At 41.4% G+C, this 23,724-nt stretch overlaps 1 protein-coding gene across 3 annotated transcripts in view; it reads left to right on the top strand.

Annotated features, from left to right (window-relative positions):
• LOC133643204 (immunoglobulin-like and fibronectin type III domain-containing protein 1) overlaps positions 1 to 9,230 on the top strand; it is a 39,594-nt gene extending 30,364 nt beyond the window's left edge. For all 3 annotated transcript variants that reach the window (XM_062037633.1, XM_062037634.1, XM_062037632.1), the window contains 10 exons: positions 1,821 to 1,962; positions 2,040 to 2,333; positions 2,402 to 2,704; positions 2,772 to 2,951; positions 3,027 to 3,155; positions 3,236 to 3,315; positions 3,409 to 3,601; positions 8,282 to 8,578; positions 8,677 to 9,003; positions 9,065 to 9,230. In XM_062037633.1, the coding sequence (XP_061893617.1) occupies positions 1,821 to 1,962; positions 2,040 to 2,333; positions 2,402 to 2,704; positions 2,772 to 2,951; positions 3,027 to 3,155; positions 3,236 to 3,315; positions 3,409 to 3,601; positions 8,282 to 8,578; positions 8,677 to 9,003; positions 9,065 to 9,069 (1,950 nt within the window). In that variant the 3' untranslated portion in view covers positions 9,070 to 9,230. The remainder of the gene's footprint in view (positions 1 to 1,820; positions 1,963 to 2,039; positions 2,334 to 2,401; positions 2,705 to 2,771; positions 2,952 to 3,026; positions 3,156 to 3,235; positions 3,316 to 3,408; positions 3,602 to 8,281; positions 8,579 to 8,676; positions 9,004 to 9,064) is intronic.
• Positions 9,231 to 23,724: the final 14,494 nt, after the last annotated feature.

Genomic DNA, 23,724 nt, shown 5'->3' with positions numbered 1-23,724 from the left:
TATGTTCACGTAGCTAGTGGTGCGATTAGCCTGTCGTATGTGTTTAGAAGGCCTGTTGCGAGTTAGCTCCCTACGATTAGCTTCAATGTCAGGTGCTCTGGCCCCGGGAATACACTTAATTGTGGCTGGTTTGCTAAGCTTTATGTTTCGGGTGATGGAGTCCCCTATGACTAAAGTGTGGTGCCCGGTAGACTGGGGTGTAGGACTGGCTAAAAGGCTAAATCTATTATGTGTCTCAACCGGGTCACCGTTGCTTATAGGCCGCTTAGGACTGCTATAAGCTGGGCTAGTTAGCACGCTACAGCTAACGCTAGCAGATGTGTCCGCAACGTCTAAAGTTAGGAGATTACGCTGCTCTAACTGGCGGACACGGCCCTCTAGCAGAGCCAGCCTATCCATGAGAACGGTGGACAAAGAGCAGGGAGCCATACTCACGGTATTTCTTTCACCGACTCAAGTTCTTGCTGCCTTCAGGGAAGTGGTTGCGACGTGTTGGAGCAGATTCCTTCAGACCGACACCGCCTTTCTCCGCGCTAGCTTCGTTAGCTCAGCAGCTAGCTGAGAGAGGGGTGGTGAGACAGAGATCGGGTGATTTGCAAGTTAAATAAGACTACTAAGTATGTTTGGGAAGTAGTAAAGAAAGCTGTAAAACAATTAGAAGCACACAGATAGAACGATACTTAACTTTTTCGCAACAGCGAGCAGTCACTCACGGAAAACCAGAACCGGAAGTGAATACACCCCCATACCATCACAGATGCTGGCTTTTCAACTTTGCAACTACACCAGTCCGGATGGTTATTTTCCTCTTTGGTCCGGAGGACACGACGTCCACAGTTTCCAAAAACAATTTTAAATGTGAACTAGTCAGACCACAGAACACTTTTCCACTTTGCATCAGTCCATCTTAGATGAGCTCGGGGCCAGCGAAGCGTTTCTGGGTGTTGTTGATAAATGGCTTTGGCTTTGCTTAGTAGAGTTTTAACTTGCACTTACAGATGTAGCGACCAACTGTAGTTACTGACAGTGGTTTTTTGAAGTGTTCCTGAGCCCATGTGGTGATATCCTTTACACCATGTTGTGGCTTTTTGATGCAGTACCGCCTGAGGGATCCAAGGTGCGTAATATCATGGCTTGCGTGCAGTGATTTCTCCAGTTTTTCTGAACCTTTTGATGATATTACGGAGCGTAGATGGTGAAATCCCTAAATTCCTTGCAATAGCTGCTTGAGAAATGTTGTTCTTAAACAATTTGCTCAGGCATTTGTTGACAAAGTGGTGACCCTCGCCCCGTTCTTGTTTGTGAATGACTGAGCATTTCATGGAAGCTGCTTTTATACCCAATCATGGCACCCACCTGTTCCCAATTAGCCTGTTCACCTGTGGGATGTTCCAAATAAGTCTTTGATGAGCATTCCTCAACTTTCTCACTCTTTTTTGCCACTTGTGCCAGCTTATTTCAAAACATGTTGCAGGCATCAAATTCCAAATGAGCTAATATTTGCAAAAAATAACAAAGTTTTCCAGTTCTAACGTTAAATATCTTGTCTTTGCAGTCTATTCAATTGAATATAAGTTTAAAAGGATTTGCAAATCATTGTATTCTCTTTTTATTTACCATTTACACAACGTGACAACTTCACTGCTTTTGGGGTTTGTATATTTTCAAGGAGTGGAGGAGCCTGCAACCATGTTATGTTCTGAGAGGGAGGCTCATGGTGCCACACTTTGATGCATCAATACGCTCTATGTTTGGTTGTTTTCATACCCTTTATATTTTATTAATACAAATTGCTTTTCCTTGTATCTATGATATTCCAGGTGAATGCAGGCGCTGGGATCAGCATAAGCAAAAAATCCACATTTCACACGCTGACTTTTCAAAACTGCAGAGATGACGACTCCGGTGTTTATGGCTTTGTGTGCAAAGACCAGAGTACCCAGGGAAAGGTCACAGTCGGAGGTATGATTGACGTAACTCTACTACCTAAGCTGGTCCATTCCGGTGCATCATGCTTAATTACACCTTGTGCTTCGTAGATGTACCTGAATTTGACCCCGACGACCTTCACAAGTTCTCCAAGCCCTTAACAGTAAGAGTGGGCCAGAACGCCACCTTCAAGATGCCCTTTGCGGCCCAGGAGTCTCTGACTGTTAACTGGTGTAAGAATGGCACTGAGGTCAAAGACGGAGGAGGAGTCAAGATAGTGAGGGAGCCCAATCACAGCCGACTGCTCGTCAAAGACTGCCTACAGACAGACGCAGGGACAATTAAAATCCAGCTCAAAAATGCGTTTGGAGCCGCCGAGGCCACATCTCAGCTTTTTGTGCTCGGTAGTAAACTCACAAGTAATCAATCCAATGAGAAATGTCACTACAAACCACTATGTTTGTCCACACAGATCGTCCCGGTCCACCAGAGGGTCCCGTTGAGATTCTAGAAACAACCTCGTCTCTGATCGAGATCAAATGGAACCCTCCCAAAGACGACGGTGGTTCGGCTGTCACCGGCTACATCGTGGAGCGGCAGCCGGAAGGCCACAGTCTGTGGACCAAGATTGGGGATGTCTCTGGTGACAAGACCTCACTCAGAGATAGGAATGTGACTCACGGGAAGAAGTACAGCTACCGCATCTACGCAGAGAACACTGAGGGCATGAGTGACTCGCTGCAGACCACTGACAGTATCATGGCTGGCATAATGAGTGAGCAGAACTCAAAGACCTTTCAAACATTGTGTTCTGGTTGCCAACATTGTTACTTGTTCCACAGTACTTTCCGGGCCACCTGGTGCTCCCAAAGTGGTTAGTACCTCAAAGACCTGTATTACGTTGATGTGGACCCCTCCTGAGGATGACAGAGGGGTGCCCGTCATTGGTTACCAACTGGAGAAACGCAAAAAAGACACAAATCTGTGGATTCCTCTCAATGCAGTCAATGAACCCATTGAAGGTTTGTCAGAAAAACACCAACGTATCCTGCGGTTACCACTAAAGATTCACGATTCATCGTGTTCTTTCTCTACAGATGTGAACTACGCCGTTAAAGATGTCACTGAGGGTTCAGAATATGAGTTCAGAGTTCTGGCAATTAATGAGTCAGGAGCAGGGGAGCCGAGCCCTCCCTCTGCAATGGTGTGTGCAAAGAATCCCAACAGTAAGTGCCTACTCTAAATATCTAAGATTCCACTCTACAGTTCAGAGGATGTATCTAAAATGTATGTGGTTTCCGTTCAGCGAGGCCTCATTTCAAAAACCCAGAGGACTTCATTGTCGTCAGAGCAGGCAATTCTGCACGTGTGAGAATTTGCTATGAGGTATGACTTTAGAAGCTGAACTATTTGATTCCTCAAAAGTTAGTCTTTAGTTAGCACTTTGCTGCTGTTTGACATGTATTTAAATGTCTCCAGGCTGAACCTCCACCTGAGATCACATGGCTCAAGGATGATGAACCATTACCCCCATGGATTCAAATCATCCACACCGAGGGAATGTCCCAGCTTGTCATTCCCTCATCCAAACGCTCAGACTCTGCCATCTACACCATTGTCGCCAAAAACTCTGTCGGGCAGGCCTGCTTTGACGTTGAGGTTAGAGTTACAGGTGAGAAGGATGGCGCCAACTGCTACAGTCTCATGTGTGAAATGCAGAAATTGTACCACACCTTTCAGAAACAAACACCAGTTATATTCTTGATCTGAAGTCCAAGCTCATTGGTCTGGAATGAAAGAGTAGTAGCTTCACAGAAGATATGCGTTCCATATTGAGGGACATATTTGTTTTTGACGCATACTTCTGCTGATAAAATATGAGACAATTTAGTTTGTATTTCCAATGGATGGTTGGCAAACCTGCATGTTGCACGTTCCTACACTCCGTCCCGACCCATCACCAAACTTCTTACATAATAAAATGGATTTTTCAAGATTGAGTTTAGGGCTCCCACTGCAATTTCACAATTTAACAGGTGGTTACTAACAACATTCTGTATTACCTTCTAGAAATGTATGAGTTCCCAGGGCATCATAAAGGTTTAAGAACCATCTGACCATTTTTCATTGCTTTTCCATTTCTAACGCCAAGTTTGCAGTTGCTGACCACTGATTAAAATATATATATATATTAAATATGGACAGTACAGAGTAGTGTACCAACTCGATACCAATATTTTGGTACTGGTACCGATACCAAAATGTATTTTGATACTTTTCTAAATAAAGGGCACCACAAAAAATTGCATTATTGGCTTTATTTTAACCAAAAAATTTACGGTACATGAAACATATGTTTCTTATTGCAAGTTTGTCCTTAAATAAAATAGTGAACGTACTAGACAACTTGTCTTTTAGTAGTAAGTAAACAAACACAGACTCCTAATTAGTCTGCTGATGTATGCAGTAACATATTGTGTCATTTATACACCTATTATTTTGTCTATATTATGAGGGACAAACTGTAAAAATGGATAATTAATCTACTTGTTCATTTACTGTTAATATCTGCTTATTTTCTGTTTTAACATGTTCTATCTACACTTCTGTTAAAATGTAATAATCACTTATTCTTCTCTTCTTTGATACTTGACATTAGTTTTGGATGATACCACAAATGTTGGTCATATGGATGGTCATATGCAAAGTCCTCATGTGTTCAGGGACATATTTCCTGAAAAACGAAAGGAGATGTGATGCCAAAAAATATCGATGTAATCATAGTAGTATCGACGAGATACGCTCCTGTACTTGGTATCATTACAGTGGATGTCAGGTGTAGATCCACCCATGGCATTTGTTTACATTGTGACGCCGGTGAGCTATTGTATCCTCCTACGGTGTGTAGTGAAGCATGTTTAGCTATTTCTCGTCCTGCAGTGATAATGCTACTTGTAAGAAACTTACTTTATTTGTCGCCATGGAGGCCAGGACTAGTGAATCAGAAGTAGCTACAACACTGCAGACTGCGGATGGATGTTAGCTGCTAGCTAAACCATTCTGTTATTTACATATGCGGTCCTCTCCAAGGTTTCTCATAGTCATTCACATTGACGTCCCACTGGGGTGAGTTTTTCCTTGCCCGTATGTGGGCTCTGTACCGAGGATGTCGTTGTGGCTTGTGCAGCCCTTTGAGACACTTGTGATTTAGGGCTATATAAATAAACATTGATTGATTGATTGATTGATTGATTGATTGATTGATTTAGACTATATCATCTTTGAACTGTATCGTAACTCATCAATGTATGGAGATGTGTAACAACTAGGGATGTCCGATAATGGCTTTTTGCCGATATCCGATATTCCGATATTGTCCAACTCTTAATTACCGATACCGATATCAACCGATACCGATATATACAGTCGTGGAATTAACACATTATTATGCCTAATTTGGACAACCAGGTATGGTGAAGTTAAGTTCCTTTTTAAAAAAAATTAATAAAATAAGATAAATAGGGTTTCCCTGCTTAGGCTGCTGCCCCCGCGACCCGACCTCAGATAAGCGGAAGAAGATGGATGGATGGATGGATGGAAGATAAATAAATTAAAAACATTTTCTTGACTAAAAAAGAAAGTAAAACAATATAAAAACAGTTACATAGAAACTAATAATTAATGAAAATGAGTAAAATTAACTGTTAAAGGTTAGTACTATTAGTGGACCAGCAGCACGCACAATCATGTGTGCTTACGGACTGTATGCCTTGCAGACTGTATTGATATACACTACTGTTCAAAAGTTTGGGGTCACCCAAACAATTTTGTGGAATAGCCTTAATTTCTAAGAACAAGAATAGACTGTCGAGTTTCAGATGAAAGTTCTCTTTTTCTGGCCATTTTGAGCGTTTAATTGACCCCACAAATGTGATGCTCCAGAAACTCAATCTGCTCAAAGGAAGTTCAGTTTTGTAGCTTTTGTAACGAGCTAAACTGTTTTCAGATGTGTGAACATGATTGCACAAGGGTTTTCTAATCATCAATTAGCCTTCTGAGCCAATGAGCAAACACATTGTACCATTAGAACACTGGAGTGATAGTTGCTGGAAATGGGCCTCTATACACCTATGTAGATATTGCACCAAAAACCGGACATTTGCAGCTAGAATAGTCATTTACCACATTAGCAATGTATAGAGTGTATTTCTTTAAAGTTAAGACTAGTTTAAAGTTATCTTCATTGAAAAGTACAGTGCTTTTCCTTCAAAAATAAGGACATTTCAATGTGACCCCAAACTTTTGAACGGTAGTGTATATTGATATATAATGTAGGAACCAGAATATTAATAACAGAAAGAAACAACTCTTTTGTGTGAATGAGTGTAAATGGGGGAGGGAGGTTTTTTGGGTTGGTGCACTAATTGTAAGTGTATCTTGTGTTTTTTATGTTGATTTAATATAAAAAAAACAACAACAAAAAAACGATACCGATAATTTCCGATATTATATTTTAAAGCATTTATCGGCCGAGAATATCAACAACATGTCCGTGACAGAGATGTACAACCCGAATTACCAGCGAGGCCAAACATCAATTAAAAGTTACATCATCAGTTAACCTCCTGATACAAAATTGTCCATTACAGAGGACGATGCTTCTTATGACGTTAAAAAAACACTAAAAATAAACATTATTGTTTTACACTTACTAAACCGGATGTCAGTTTAGAGACACTCAACTATAAGTGCTGGAAGCATTTTATGTTCCAGCACTGTTGTTTGTGCCTAAAATACACGTTTTTAGTGATCGATATGATTAGAACATTTGAAGATTTAAAGTTCAATTACAGTAAGTGTGTTTATCCATTATTTTATATACTGTAGTGTTTTTAACGTACTACCCTATTACCTTGACAATTTTGTACTGTGAGGCATTTGAGTTTTCCGTCTATAGTCGTAAATCCGTCTTTTTTATCCCTGTAAAAATGTAAACAATATTTTCAGTTGTGTGTTAAAATCTTGATCCGTCTCTTTGCCATACCTGCCAATAACTACGGTTTTCCCGTAATGAATACTGTTTTTGATCATCCAGTGGTAAAAACTACGGTTTTCTATTAAAAATGATGAATTTAAAAATGGAAGCTATGTAGCGAAGCAACTCCAGGGGCAGGGCACAAACTATACATCAATGATGATTGGTTGGTTTACGTATAAGAACATCCATGATTGGTTGGTTGTTTACTATGATGAGTCAAGATTGGTTAATATTAGGGCAGAACTTTACAAACAGGCCAATCAGAGGCAAGATAGGGCGGGTCATGGAACCAGGAAGTGAAATCACAACAGACATCCCAAATGACGAGGAGAGAGTTGGAGAAGAGAAGAGGGAATATTCAAGATTTATATATTAAAAATACTAATATCCAGAAGAAGATCCAGGAAACCCACAATACGTCCACTTGGCCCCCTTGTCCCCCCACCAGGGCACCGCCCTGGACCTGGCTGGGGACCTGCAGCCCACAGATCCCCGGCTTATTTTCAGTCTTTTTCATTAAGTTCAAATCACATGCCTGGTACATGTTTAGTTCTAACTGTAGATATAGTCCAAATTACAATCATATTTACCATTTTGTGTGGTCACAAATGTAATTCCCTCTGAACCAGGCTTTGAAACGGCATATAAATGTTTCAAAGCTTGAGAATTCCTCTTCTCTGGGTAGTAAACCTTTCCACGGTAAGCATCCATTGTAAGACAAAACATTTTGACTAGAGGAGGAATTAAAACAAGAAGCTGAGAGAGAGCTGAGCCAGAAGGCAAAGCTCTCGATCTACCGAGCTATCTACATTCCTACTCTCACCTATGGTCATGAAGTGTGGGTCATGACCGAAAGAATAAGATTGTGGATACAAGTGGCCGAAATGAGTTTCCTCAAAAGGGTGGCTGGCATCTCCCTTAGAAATAGGGTGAGAAGTTCAGTCACCCGAGAGAGACTCGGAGTAGAGCCGCTGCTCCTTCGCTTGGAAAGGAACCAGCTTAGGTGGTTCGGGCATCTCGTGCGAATGCCTCACGAGCATCTCCCTAGGGAGGTCCTCGTTGCACGTCCCACTGGGAGGAAACCCCGCGGCAGGCCAAGGACCAAATGGGGGGATAACATCTCCTCTCTGGCCTGGGAACGCCTCGGGATTCCCCAGGAGGAAGTTGCTAATGTTGCTCTGGAGAGGGAAGTCTGGGGGTCTCTGCTAGAGCTGTTGTCCCCATGACCCGATTCCGGATAAGCGGTTGAAGATGGATGGATGGATGAAGCTGAGAGAGGGGTATGAAGTCAATATGTTTCTTCCTCACAACCAGATGAACCCAAAAGCCCAGGGCCAGTAGAGCTGGAACAGACCGTCCAGGGCAAAGTGGTGATATCGTGGGCTCCCTCCCCAGACCAGGAACTGGATGACAGAATTTACTACGTGGTAGCTCAACGCGACTCCAACACCAGGATATGGAAGACTGTGTCAGACCGCCTCTTTACTAACACGTACACTGCCAACAACATTCTTCCTGGGATCGAATACCATTTCAGGGTCTACGCCAAGAATGACATGGGCCTCTCAGATCCATCTCAGTCACCGACGTGGGGAGCCAATAGTAACAGAGGTATGCGACTATTTCCCGCTGAACATAACACTCCACATTTGACAGAATCCTAAATGTCAACACATTCTCATCTTTTTCTTTCCGGCGTCGTCATTTAGTCCCGTTTTTCGCAAACGCAATCAACTCGTCGCATGTTAGCTTCGAGAGGCCCCCGTCCATCTTGGTGCCCCTGAAGGTCCATGCTCCGCCAAGAGGCTACCAGGTCTACATGACGTGCGCCGTGCGAGGATTCCCGACTCCCACCGTGTCCTGGTTCCTCAACGAGCAGTGCATCAACTCGGACAGCAACTACTACATCACCAACTCCTTTGGCGTCTGCTCCATGTATATTCTCAGAGTGCGCCCCAAGGACAGTGGGGAGTACAAAGTCATGGCAGTCAACTCCTTTGGCAAGGCCGAGTGTTCCACCAAACTCATTGTTCGAGGTAAGACCCATCCTCAGGATTAATGAGAACTCTGATGTTCATTTCACTTGTTTCTCCTCAGAATGAAAGAGCCCAGGCCTCGTGTGACCGCACTTTTAGATCTGCAAGGTATAAAATATGAACGTATTTCTTTCAACTTCTACTAATGGATTTTAGAACTATAGGATCCAGCAAACCCCCGCCACCCGGACGGGACAAGTGGTAGAAAATGGATGGATTTCAGAACTCATTACCCTGCATCTACAATAAATCACCAAACTGTCAGGTGTGTGTGTTTTATTCTGCTTTTATACATTTATTTACTTTTTCAATGCAATAGAACCCCGGGAATCAAACAATCCACAGAAGATGCTGAGGATTTGTTCAGATGTAAAACAAATACTCTCAAAAAAAATACTGTAGAATACTTTGGTCACACATTGTCTATAGGGGACCTTTGATTATTCTAGTGTACATTTCCTTGAGGTCTAGATCCTATTAATTGAATATGCTTTGGTGTAAATTTTGTTCCACAGTCAGATATATATTATGTGTATGTCTACAAACGGTTCATGTAGAAGAGTTTTCTTTAGAATAGAATAGAAAGTACTTTATTGATCCCAGGGGGAAATTCAGCACCACAGTTCGCTTACAATAGACAATAAATACTATACAGCATTATTCACATGTGAATAATATAAATATATTATACATATACTCTACATTTAAGTACAAGTACTTTAGCTTGCAAATGAAGCCCCACCCTCCAAATTTTTCCTAGGAAATTGTTCATTGTTAAATCAAATGCATGAACCTTAATATATATATATATATATATATATATATATATATATATCTATATCTATATATATATATATATATATATATATATATATATGTATATATATATATAGATATAGATATATATATATATATATATATATATATATATATATATATATATATATATATATATATATATATATATATATATATATATATATTTTGAGTTTTCCTTTGCGGGTTTAGGTCAAGGGATGCCGTGAGTTTGTGAAGCCCTTTGAGAGACTTGTGATGGAGAGCAATATAAACAAATTTTGATTGATTGATTGATCTTTGCTAAAGCTACATGGTCAACTTCTGAGAACTGAGCAAAAGGAGGACAACATTTGCAGTACTACAGGGAGTGCAGGCAGATCGATTACCTAAAAAGAAATATGAGCTTTCATGGTCGTATTTAAGGATTTTTACGAGAGTTGGATGGACTTCAAGGCGTTTTAAGGCCTTACAGTTATTTCGAATGATTGGATTTTAGACTTTTTAAGACCCGGCGGATACTCTTGTTTATGGACTTTTACATATTTCCTGATCTTTTCTGCTCTGTCATCAATAAGAGAATAAAATAGCCCAATTCATCAATTCTTCTGGCAATCTCGATGGTGTAACAGTACACACTTGCACTTGTTGTGATAGAAGGGGTGTGTTTGATCCCCGGCCAATGTTGCGTCAGGAGGGCTAACCAGTGTAAACATTATCATGCAGTTCTCTCGCTATGTCAGACTTGGGCAATTATTTTGACTTGAGGGCCACATTGATAGAAACAAATGTTTGGCGGGGGCCGGTGTGTGTTGTTGCGCGACCAGTCTTTCTCTCAGGGAATAAATAAATGATAAATGGGTTATACTTGTTGAGCGCTTTTCTACCTTCAAGGTACTCAAAGCGCTTTGACAGCATTTCCACATTCACCCATTCACACACACATTCACACACTGATGGCGAGAGCTGCCATGCAAGGCGCTAACCAGCAGCAATCAGGAGCAAGGGTGAAGTGTCTTGCCCAAGGACACAACGGACATGACTAGGATGGTAGAAGGTGGGGATTGAACCCCAGTAACCAGCAACCCTCCGATTGCTGGCACGGCCACTCTACCAACTTCGCCACGCCGTCCCTAATAAAACACACTGGTCAATCCCAAGTCCTTTTGGATGACATATATGTTGAGTAAAAGAGACGACCAGAACAGAATAGTACTTGGCCAAGTTTTACTAAAGCTTTAAGAGACCAGCTCCTACAACGCAACCATGGTATCGCCAAGAGAGGTCTGGAAGTAAGACAAAAGGAATTAACTCTTATAGTGAGAAGGCAGCCCCCTCCCTCCCTTACAGAGAGAGATGCACCTGCTGATAAGAAGAGGGACCGTGTCCTTCACGGAACAGAACTGGCTCAAAACTCTCTTTTGAGGAGAGATTCATCATGTTTGTGCAAGACACTGGGCGCTCGAGGACCAAATATGGAAATCAACAACAGATAATAAGGCAACAGAAGTATATCGGCCGCACGAACATCTTCAGATTGGAAAAGTACCAGTAGCATGATCACACAATACAATGTTATACTAAAGCATCAAAGTATATATATATACATATACACACACACACATATATATATATATATATATATATATATATATATATATATATATATATATATATATACACACACACACACATGTGCACACCGTGGAAATTGCATATATATTTGATATACTTTGATGCTTTAGTATAACATTGTATTGTGTGATCATGCTACTGGTACTTTTCCACTCTGGAGATGTTCGTGCGGCCGATATACTTCTGTTGCTTTATTATCTGATGTTGATTTCCATATTTGGTCCTCAAGTGCCCAGTGTCTTGCACAAACATGATGAATCTCTCCTCAAAAGGGAGTTTTGAGCCAGTTCTGTTCCGTGAAGGACATGGTCTCTCTTCTTATCAGCAGGTGCATCTCTCTCTGTAAGGCGGGGGCTGCCTTCTCACTATAAGAGTTAATTCCTTTTGTCTTACTTCCAGACCTTTCTTGGTGATGCCATGGTTGCGTTGTAGGAGCTGGTCTCCTAAAGCTTTAGTAAAACTTGGCCAAGTACTGTTCTGTCTCTGTGTTCTCTTTTACTCAACGTATATGTCATCCAAAAGAACTTGGGATTGACCAGTGTGTTTTATTCCCTGAGAGAAATACTGGTCGCGCAACAACACACACCGGCCCCCCAGACATTTGTTTCCATCAATGTGGCCCAAGTCTGACATAGCGAGAGAACTGCATGATAATGTTTACAGCCTTCCTGACGCAACATTGGCCGGGGATAAAACACACCCCTTCTATCACAACAAGTGCAAGTGTGTACTTTTACACCATCAGAGATCACCAGAAGAATTGATGAATTGGGCTAATTTGTTCTCTTATTGGCGACAGAGCAGAAAAGATCAGGAAACATGTAAAAGTCCATAAACAGAGTATCCGCCGGGTCTTAAAAAGTCTAAAATCCAATAATTTGAATTTACTGTAAGGCCTTAAAACACCTTGAAGTCCATCCAACTCTCGTAAAAATCCTTAAATAGGACCGTGAAAGCTCATATTTCTTTTTAGGTAATCGATCCGCCTGCACTCCCTGTAGTACTGCAAATGTTGTCCTCCTTTTGCTCAGTTCTCAGAAGTTGACCATGTAGCTTTAGCAAAGATCAATCAATCAATCAAAATGTGTTTATATTGCACTTCATCACAAGTGTCTCAAAGGGCTTCACAAACTCACGACATCCCCTGACCTAAACCCACATCCGGGCAAAGGATAACTCAAAAGACCCCAGTTGGGGAAGAGAAGAGGCCACAGATGTTGAGTGAGTATAAATAAATGAATAGATAGTGTGGGAGTACTATCCACCGGGAAGTCATGGGAGGTAGAGATGCTAACAGTCACTTTCACATAGTCCACTTTATCATTTATATATTTACAATTCTCTCCGGGCCTCTGATTTTTCTTCATGTCTTTGTACTTTTTTGACAGTATTGATGTGAAATGGTCCTAATAGTATTCATTGTGGTCTTAAAAAAGTCTTGAAAAGACTTCAACTTGACGGAGACCCTAATAAAGCACTCTGTCATTCACTAATTCCATTGACATTTTTTAACATTATTGTTGTTTCTCACTGTAATATTGGACATAATGTATTTGTCCATACGGAACACATACTTTTGTTTATAAAATATGGGACCATTAAAAAATATATATTTAAAGGCCTACTGAAACCCACTACTACCGACCACGCAGTCTGATAGTTTATATATCAATGAGGAAATCTTAACATTGCAACACATGCCAATACGGCCGGGTTAGCTTACTAAACTGCAATTTTAAATTTTGCGCCGAAATATCCTGCTGAAAACGTTTCGGTATGATGACACCTGCGCGTGACGTCACGGATTGTAGAGGACATTTTGGGACAGCATGGTGGCCAGCTATTGAGTCGTCTGTTTTCATCGCAAAATTCCACAGTATTCTGGACATCTGTGTTGGTGAATCTTTTGCAATTTGTTCAATGAACAATGGAGACAGCAAAGAAGAAAGCTGTAGGTGGGAAGCGGTGTATTGCGGCCAGCTGCAGCAACACAAACACAGCCGGTGTTTCATTGTTTACATTCCCAAAAGATGACAGTCAAGCTTTACTATGGAACAGAGAGGTCAAGCGAACACAGTTGGATTGGACCACACACACAAAGTACAGTGTATTATGCAGCGATCATTTCGAAAGATCGTGTTTCGAAGAGGGTCCCTTGCGAAGGGCAGAGATGGGCATCGCCACCACCCGTCGACTGGTGCTGAAGAAAGGTGCGGGGCCAACTATTTTGAATTATTAAAGCAATAATTAACTCAAGGTTTTTCCACCCGTTTTTTTTTTATTTTAGCCACGTTACACAATGGCGACCCTCTTCAAGGATTTATGCAGGCACTAATTACCAAGCCATGCCCTTATGAAAAAGCATCTTCCCTATCTGAATTGCTCCCACTGCCCTCTAGTCCTTCACTCTCACTTTCCTCATCCACAAATCTTTCATCCTCGCTCAAAATAATGGGGAAATTGTCGCTTTCTCGGTCCGAATCGCTCTCGCTGCTGGTGGCCATGATTGTAAACAATGTGCAGATGTGAGGAGCTCCACAACCGGTGACGTCACGTGCATATTGTCTGCTACTTTCGGTACAGGCAAGGGTTTTTTATCAGCGACCAAAAGTTGCGAACTTTATCGTCGATATTCTCTACTAAATCCTTTCAGCAAAAATATGGCAATATCGCGAAATGATCAAGTACGACACATAGAATGGACCTGCTATCCCCGATTAAATAAGAAAATCGCATTTCAGTAGGTCTTTAAGGGACAGTTGGCAAACCTTCATGTCTCATTGTTCTACACTTAGTCCCAGTTCCAAATAAGCTGCTTTGACAAAACATTCTAAAGCTACCTTGTCCAAAAATGGTACCTTAAGTTACACTGATTTTGATATCAAATAACGAGGAGAAGGTGGTCAGCAGACCACAGTGACCTGACAGGACGGTGAAAGGACAACAGGTCTACCAAGCAGGCATGTGATTTCAACTTAATGAAAAAGACTGAAAATAAACCGAGGGTCTGGGGGCCGCAGGTCCAGGGTGGGGCCCTGGTGGGGAAATTAAATTTCTGTCTCTTCGACTCCCTCTCCACATCTAACCACAAGGCCACCGAGCAGGTCTAAAGCCACTGAGCAGGTGTAGAAGAAGACCTGAAGAGTGGTACTTTTTAACTTTTAACTGTTCCAAATGCAAAAATCATAAAGAGTACAAACAATGGTCATTATATTAGCGAACTTCCTTCATCTGAATAGCCATTTGTGATTTATAGCATGAAGTAACACATATCTTGTTGTTTATGTTTCAAAATGATTCAACTATTCAATGTCAAAATATAAACAGTAGAAATAATGAACAAAATGTCAGCTACTGTCTTGTTGTAAAACAGCAATGAAAATGAAAGTTAGCATTTCGACAGTAGCAAACATGTCTGCCACAATCATGTGTTCTTAAATGTGTATTCCACCTCTTCCAGTTTGGATTTAGGCTTACATGGTAAACAAGTCAAATGAATGTTTTATGCAGACGCATGCAATTGTCCAAATGTGGCCAAATAGACACATTGTGGATTTCCTACATCACTAAAAGAAACATCTAAGGAAGAGAATCCCTCTGCCATCTTCCACTAGTTTGTTTAATGTATAAATCTAGAATATTCCCTCTTCTCTTCTCAGACTCTCTCGTCGTCATTTAGGATGTCTGTTGTGATTTCCCTTCCTGGTTCCATGACCCGCCCTATCTTGCCTCTGATTGGCCTGTTAATGTTTTGCCCTAATCTTAACCAATGGTGACTCATCATAGTAAACCAGCCAACCAATCATGGATGTTCTTACACGTAAACCAACCAATCATCATTGATGTTTCCCGTATAGTTTGTGGAGTTGCTTCGCTACGTAGCTTCCATTTTTAACTTCGTCATTTTTAATGGAAAACCGTAGTTTTTACCACTGAATGATCAAAAACTGTACTCATTATGGGAAAACCGTAGCTGTTGGCAAAGAGACGGATCGAGATTTTCACACACATTGTAGGTCGGAAAAAACGAAGAAAAGTGGGGGGAAAAAAAAGTTATATTTTTACAGAGATAAAAAATACGGATTTCCGACTATAGACAGAAAAATCACATGCCTGACTAAGTAAGTAAGCAGGCCATTCAGCACCTGGTAAGTAATACATAATATTGTGTATTGCATCCTGAAATTAGTAAAGCACGGTGGAACAGGGGTTAGTGCATGTGCCTCACAATATGAAGGTCCTGAGTAGTCCTGGGTTCAATCCCGGGCTCGGGATCTTTCTGTGTGAAGTTTGCATGTTCTCCCCGTGACTGCGGGGGTTCCCTCCGGGTACCCTGGCTTCCTCCCACCTCCAAAGACATGCACCTGGGGATAGGTTGATTGGCAACACTAAATGGTCCCTAGTGTGTGAATGTGAGTGTGAATGTTGTCTGTCTATCTGTGTTGGCCCTGCGATGAGGAGGCGACTTGTCCAGGGTGTAGAACGCCTTCCACCCGAATGCAGCTGAGATAGGCTCCAGCACCGCCCGCGACCCCAAAAGGGACAAGCGGTAGAAAATGGATGGATGGATGTTATCCAGAAATCAACAGGTAGCCAGTGCAAGGACGCCAAAACGGGAGTAATATGACTCAATTCATGACACCTCGACAAGAGCCGAGTGGCAGATTGCAGGCGATCCATAGATATGTTGTTGAGACAGGTGAAGAGCGAGTTCCAATCGTCCATACGTGAAGAAACAAGAACACGAATGATAATGTCTAGTTCAGAATAAGATACTGTGGACCTGAGTTAGGAAACTTTGCTGTGGTGGAAAAAGCAGGAGCGGATTATATTTGATGTGCTCATCAAGAAGCATGGAGTGGTTAAATGTGACCGCAAGATGTCTCCGACTGGGCACCGAGGGACCCTAAGCAGCTTTTGAAGTGTCAGGGGCAATAATTAACACTTCTGTCTTGGCACCATTCAGCTGAAGAGCATTACTGGTATTATATCCAGCCTTTAACTTCAGGCAGACAATCATTTAGCGTGTTCATTTAATGTGTCCTCTCAGGGTTAACAGAAAAATATAACTAAAGGTAATCGGTGTGCATATGGCATGACATACCATCGACATTCCTATTGACATCCCTGAGTAGAAGGCTAGAGAGGAGAGACCCCAAAGCTGAAATGCACAAGGGGGGGCAGATTCAGACTTATGATGGCCAGCAGTCACAGAGAAGGATCTACCTGCCAAGTCTGCTTTAAACCATTGGGGGGGCTGTCCCTAAAAAACCCACCCCAGCCGGTCTACAAGGGTTTGATGATCCACATTGTCAGTTTGCCCATTTACCAGCATCAGAAGCCATCATGTCATCGGAAACCCTGAGAAGAGCGGGTTCTGTGGAATGCAACTGACGTTAATCTGACTGAAATCTGGGATAGGCCGCATTCCTATTGACATCCCTGAGTAGAAGGCTAGAGAGGATAGACCCCAAAGCTGAAACGCAGACAGACTCAGATTTATGATGGCCAGCAGCCACAGAGAAGGATCTACCTGCCAAATTTGATTTAAACCATTGGGGGGGGGGCTGTCCCTGAAAAACCCACCCAGTCCCCCAGCCGATCTACAAGGGTTTGATGATCCACATTGTCAAAGGCTGCGCTGAGATCCAGCAGAACCAGTTCGCACTTTTACCAGCATCAGAAGCCATCATGTCATCTGAGACCCTGAAAAGAGCGGATTCTGTGGAATGCAACTGACGATAATCTGACTGAAATCTGGGATAGGCTCCGGGCCCCCTGCGACTCCGAGAGGAAGAAGCGGTCAAATGGATGAATGGGTATTGTGTTTGTTTAAAGCGGAGACTAAGTGGTTTGCCACATTTTTTTCTCCAATTTTGGACACAAAGGGCATCTTGGAGAAGGGCCGATAGTTGCTAAGAACGGAGGAATCTAGGAAGAGACTGAACAACTGCCGCCTTGAAGTGGGACGGGATCCAACCGGAAAGCAGTGAGCGATTAATTACGGGGCGCAGTGATGGACTAATAGTTCTTAAAAAAACATTTTTAACAAAGATGTGGGCAATATGTCGAATGGACTAAAAAAGATCTTCATTGTACGCACAAGATTTGCTAAGTCCTGTAAGGAAACAGGTGAGAGATGATCCGAAAAGGTCTGTTAGGGAAGAGCAGGATGGGAAAAGATGGACGGTGGTATAATATTGGCCTCAACACAACTTTATTTACAGGAAACATCAAAACGTTTCTGCAGTCCTGAGCAGAAGACATGGGTTGAACCAGTAATGTAGTTTGTGGTGTCGAAAATACCATCCATCCATCCATTTTCTACCGCTTGGCCCTTACGGGGTCCTTAAATGTATTTTATTGGAGGTGACAAATGTTTGCAAAATAATCTCAACAATAGAATTGAATTCAAAGAACCATTCTTTTGGATGGAGACCATGGACAAGAAGTTCCGTTGACTCCCACAAGCGCTCAGCGTTCTGACATTTGTAAGGAATATCATCGTTTAATTCGGGAGTGGGGTTCACGGCTTTAGTGGAGCAATCTTATCAAGAATGTTTTGAACGATCGAAAATGCCCAAATTAAAAACCATGCACTTACGATCATTGATGGGCAGATCCTCCTAAGCAAAACAATCAACAGCCAATCCAGGTTTAAAACCAGGTCCGGTGTATTTGTCCTAGTGTGTGTTGGGCCATTGACAAATTAAAACAATTATCTGTGAGATTAAAAAAATTGTCATTTACAGACTCTATAAAATCAGCCAACATTAACATTCGCTCACATTTGGTGATTGAAACTAGCTAAGAAGTCACGAGAATCTGCCACAAAAGCTCATTTTAACGGGTAGCTCTTTGCCTTTGTCTATAAAAAACTCCAGAATGCCATCTATTAAGTTTTCACTTGAATTTATTCAGGACAAGATGTATTTTGTTGATGTGAATGTAGTTATCAAGTCAATGTAGTTTTAACGGAGAATGGCGCGGTTGGGAGAGTGGCCGTGCCAGCAACCTGAGTGGTTCCTGGTTCGATCCCCACCTTCTACCAACCTCGTCACGTCTGTCCTGTCCTCGAGCAAGACACTTCACCCTTGCTCTCGATGGGTGGTGGTTAGCGCCTTGCATGGCAGCTCCCGCCATCAGTGTGTGAATGGGTGAATGTGGAAATAGTGTCGAAGCGCATTGAGTACCTTGAAGGTAGAATAACCCATTACCATTACATTAAAATTGAACACGTTTTTTAGACTATTGCAGTTTTCAGTCACCTGCTCTGAGGAAAGGTCTCACACTATTATGTTAGATCCACTATGGACTAGACCAGGGGTCGGCAACCCGCGGCTCCGGAGCCGCATGCGGCTCCTTGACCACTCTGATGCGGCTCAGCTACATACATGCCGACACCCCCGATTTTCCCAGGAGATTTATGGATCTCAGTGTCCCTTATAGATTACTCCCAGGGAAAGAATAATACTTTTTACACTCTAATTATTAAATTAAAGGCATGCCCTAATTGCACTGCAGTAATTGCCCTCTATAGCACTTACATACAGCGTGCCAGTCCAGCCACATGTTGCATGTTGTTATTACTTGCACACACAGGAGACAGCAAAGCATACTTACTCATCAGCCACACAGCTTACACTGACGGTAGCCGTATCAAACAACTTTAACATTGTTACGTTACAAATATGCGCCACACTGTGAACCTACACCAAAAAAGAATGAAAAACACATTTCTGGAGAACATCCCACCGTAACACAACATAAACACAACACAACCATTACCCAGAATCCCATGCAACCCTAACTCTTCCGGTCTACATTATACACCCCCGCTACCACCAAATCCCCCCACACATCAACCCCCCCCCCCCCCCCCCTCTCTCCGTGCGTTGGTTGAGCGGAAGAGTTAGGGCTGCATGGGATTCTGGGTATTGGTACCGTCAGTGTAAGATGTGTGCCTGCTGAGTTAGTACGCCTTGCTGTCACTCATGTGATTAAGCTGAAATTACTTTCTACGTGTGGTCGAGCAGGTACACTGTTAGGGCAGACTGTAGAGGGCGCCAGATGCAGTGTCATCACGCCCTGATATTCGGGAGTCTCCCGGGAAAAATGAGAGGGTTGGCAAGTATGACGCTATCAAGCGCCATTCATTCAAAACTCGCGGGCTGCACTAACATATAATTTCCACATTAAAGTGCGTGCCGGTGCCGGTAACATAGCACAAAGCGTTTAAGCTTTGTATGCGGTGTTTTTCATTTTAAATTAATTTTTTTTTTTTGTGGCTCCCATTACTTTCTTTAATTTGTGAAACTTGCCAAAATGGCTCTTTGAGTGGTAAAGGTTGCCGACCCCTGGACTAGACTCTCACTATTATGTTATATCCACTATGGGCTGGACTATCACACTATTATGTTAGATCCACTATGGACTGGACTCTCACACTATTATGTTAGATCCACTATGGACTGGACTCTCACACTATTATGTTATATCCACTATGGACTGGACTATCACACTATTATGTTAGATCCACTATGGACTGGACTCTCACACTATTATGTTAGATCCACTATGGACTAGACTCTCACTATTATGTTAGATCCACTATGGACTGGACTTTCACACTATTATGTTAGATCCACTACGGACTAGACTCTCACAATACTATGCTAGATCCACTATGGACTGGACTCTCACACTATTATGTTAGATCCACTATGGACTGGACTCTCACACTATTATGTTAGATCCACTATGGACTGGACTCTCACACTATTATGTTAGATCCACCATGGACTGGACTCTCACAATATTATGTTAGATCCACTATGGACTGGACTCTCACACTATTATGTTAGATCCACTATGGACTGGACTCTCACACTATTATGTTAGATCCACTATGGACTGGACTCTCACACTATTATGTTAGATCCACTATGGACTGGACTCTCACATTATTATGTTAGATCCACTATGGACTAGACTCTCACCATATTATGCTAAATCCACTATGGACTGGACTCTCACACTATTATGTTAGATCCACTATGGACTGGACTCTCACACTATTATGTTAGATCCACTATGGACTGGACTCTCACACTATTATGTTAGATCCACTATGGACTGGACTCTCACACTATTATGTTAGATCCACTATGGACTGGACTCTCACACTATTATGTTAGATCCACTATGGACTGGACTCTCACACTATTATGTTAGATCCACTATGGACTGGACTCTCACACTATTATGTTAGATCCACTATGGAACTGGACTCTCACACTATTATGTTAGATCCACTATGGACTGGACTCTCACAATATTATGCTAGATCCACTCGACGTCCATTGCACCGGTTGCCCAGGGACGTGGTCCCCACATCTGCGGTCCCCTCCAAGATTTCTCATTGTTCCCATTGGGTTGAGTTTTTTCTTGCCCTGATGTGGGATCTGAGCCAAGGATGTCGTTGTGGCTTGTGCAGCCCTTTGAGACACTCGTGATTTAGGGCTATATAAGTAAACATTGATTGATTGATTGATGATTGATAGAGTGAATGATTGGGAGTCTGGAGGATCTGTAACACTCACATTGCTTTTGAGGAACAAGCTGGGGAACTTTGGAATGGCGAAAGGATTTGATAGAAAAAGTCTTGATCAATATTTGATCAAGGTGAAGAATATTGATAGGGAGTCTTTATTAAAATGGAGTGTTTGTTCTTCCAAGTCCCCAGGGCTTAGTGTGTGCTACTACCTTTTCTAATATTCCTGGGGATCTAAAGGATTGCGTTAAGAGACACTGGTACGTTTTTTAAGAGCCATCCTAACATAGGTCAAGTATTTCTGGAGTTCCTACGTTCATGAACGTGCTCCTAATTTAAGAGACTGATTAGTCAGAGCAGATTGTCTTAACATCAACTCTCACCAATGGTCATGTCTCGTGTCATACCTGTGTTCAATGTATAATCATACATTATACAGGTGAATCATACATTGAAAGGTGAATATTTCTCCCGTCCTCATACAGGTGGTAAATTCCCTATAAAAAGCAGAATTTCCCGTAGAACTAAATGTGTTGTGTATCTTCTCAAGTGTCCATGTGGCCTTTGTGGTGTTGGAAAGACTAAGAGAGAGCTCAAAATATGACTATATCAGAATGAACAAGTAGCATTAGGACTCCTCTGTAGAAGACACTTTCACAAGTTTTACTGCAACGTGAAGTATTTTGGATACAAAGTGAGTACCCTGAAGGGCTGAACCAGGAGTTGCTTTTGGGATGTTTTCTAAAATGGTTTTCCATGAAGTTTTGTATATGCATATCATGTGTTTCATGTAGATTTGATAGGCTTGATGTAATGCTTCATTTTGGTACTTTATTAGTATTATGTTATATATAGAGTAGGGTTGTAGTATAGTACCGCGATAATAATGAATCATATTCGGTACTACACCGCCTCTAAAAAGTACTGGTTCCCCGTCATGTGGTGACATTGCTGGTTTTAGGAGCAGAGGAGCATGTTGGGCAGCGCACACACACAGAGTACTTACAAGCAGACACAGTGTGTAGACAGAAAAGGGAGAATGGACGCATTATGGTGTAAAAAGTAAAGATAAAGGTGAAGTTATAACACTGAAACACCCTCAGGAAGAGGTGCTTTAAGACATGGCTAGCCAGCTAGCAGCTAACGTCCATCCACAGTGTTTTAGCTACTTCTAAATCACTAATCCTGGCCTCCAAATAAAGTGAGTTTCTTACGAGGAATAGCTAAACATGCTTCACTACACACCGTAGGAGGATACAATAGCTCACCGCCGTCACAATGTAAACAAATGCCATGGGTGGATCTACACCTGACATCTACTGTAATGATACCAAGTACAGGAGCGCATCTAGTCGATACTACTATGATTACATCAATATTTCATTTAGCATTTTAACAGAAGTGTAGATAGAACATGTTAAAAGAGAAAATAAGCAGATATTAACAGTAAACAAACAAGTGGATTTATAATCAATTTTTACAGTTTGTCCCTCATGCGTTTCCCGCAGCACCCAGTAATTTCAAACCGCTTGTGACACCTGACATCCACTGTAATGATACCAAGTACAAGAGTGTATCTAGTCGATACTACTATGATTACATCAATATTCTTTATCGTCACAAAATATTTTTCCCTTTTTTTAAAATGTATACTATGTATATAAAGTCACTAAATATGTCCCTGGACACATGAGTACTTTGAATATGACCAATGTATGATCCTGTAACTACTTGGTATCAGATTGATACCTAAATATGTGGTATCATCCAAAACTAATGTCAAGTATCAAAGAAGAGAAGAATAAGTGATTATTACATTTTAACAGAAGTGTAGATAGAACATGTTAAAACAGAAAACAGGGTGACACCTACCCTTTACATCAGTATTTCTTAACCATATTATTATTGGTTTATTAGGTATTATATTTTCTTGTATGATCCTGTAACTACTTGGTATCGGATCGATACCTAAATGTGTGGTATCATCCAAAACTAATGTCAAGTACCACAGAAGAGAAGAATAAGTGATTATTACATTTTAACAGAAATGTAGATAGAACATGTTAAAACAGAAAATAAACAGATATTAACAGTAAATGAACAAGTAGGTGAATAATCAATTTTTACAGTTTGTCCCTCATAATGTGTACAAAATAATAGGTGTATAAATGACACAATATGTTACAGCATACATCAGCAGACTAATTAGGAGTCTTTGTTTGTTTACTTACTACTAAAAGACAAGTTGTCTAGTATGTTCACTTTTTTATTTAAGGACTAAATGACAATAATAAACATATGTTTCATGTAAGATTTGTTGTTACAATAAAGACAATAATTACATTTTTTGTGGTCTCCTTTTTGTTTTAAATTATCGAAATGCATTTTGGTACCGGTACCAAAATATAACACTAATATAGAGGGTGCTATAGCTATTCTAGCGCTATATTTATTTGTTTCACTGTGCTGATGAGCTGTGTCTCCTTTTATTATAATGGTTGTCCACACGTTTGTTTATTTCTTTTCCTCTGATACTGTACTGAGTCTTTATTTATTTTGCACAATTTTACATTTTGTCTATTATTTGTGCTTTTTCATTGTTGATTGATCATTATATCAATGGATTGACCACAGCTCGGACTATTTAAGGGCATCACTTCCTGTTGAAAATTGCACACTGATTTGGTAGTTTGTAATAATCTATTAGAAGGACACAGGTGTTGACAGAACACGTCCTA

Source organism: Entelurus aequoreus, linkage group LG26 (genome assembly GCF_033978785.1).
Source record: "Entelurus aequoreus isolate RoL-2023_Sb linkage group LG26, RoL_Eaeq_v1.1, whole genome shotgun sequence".
Lineage (NCBI taxonomy): Eukaryota > Metazoa > Chordata > Actinopteri > Syngnathiformes > Syngnathidae > Entelurus > Entelurus aequoreus.
This window is presented reverse-complemented; position numbering and strand designations above follow the sequence as displayed.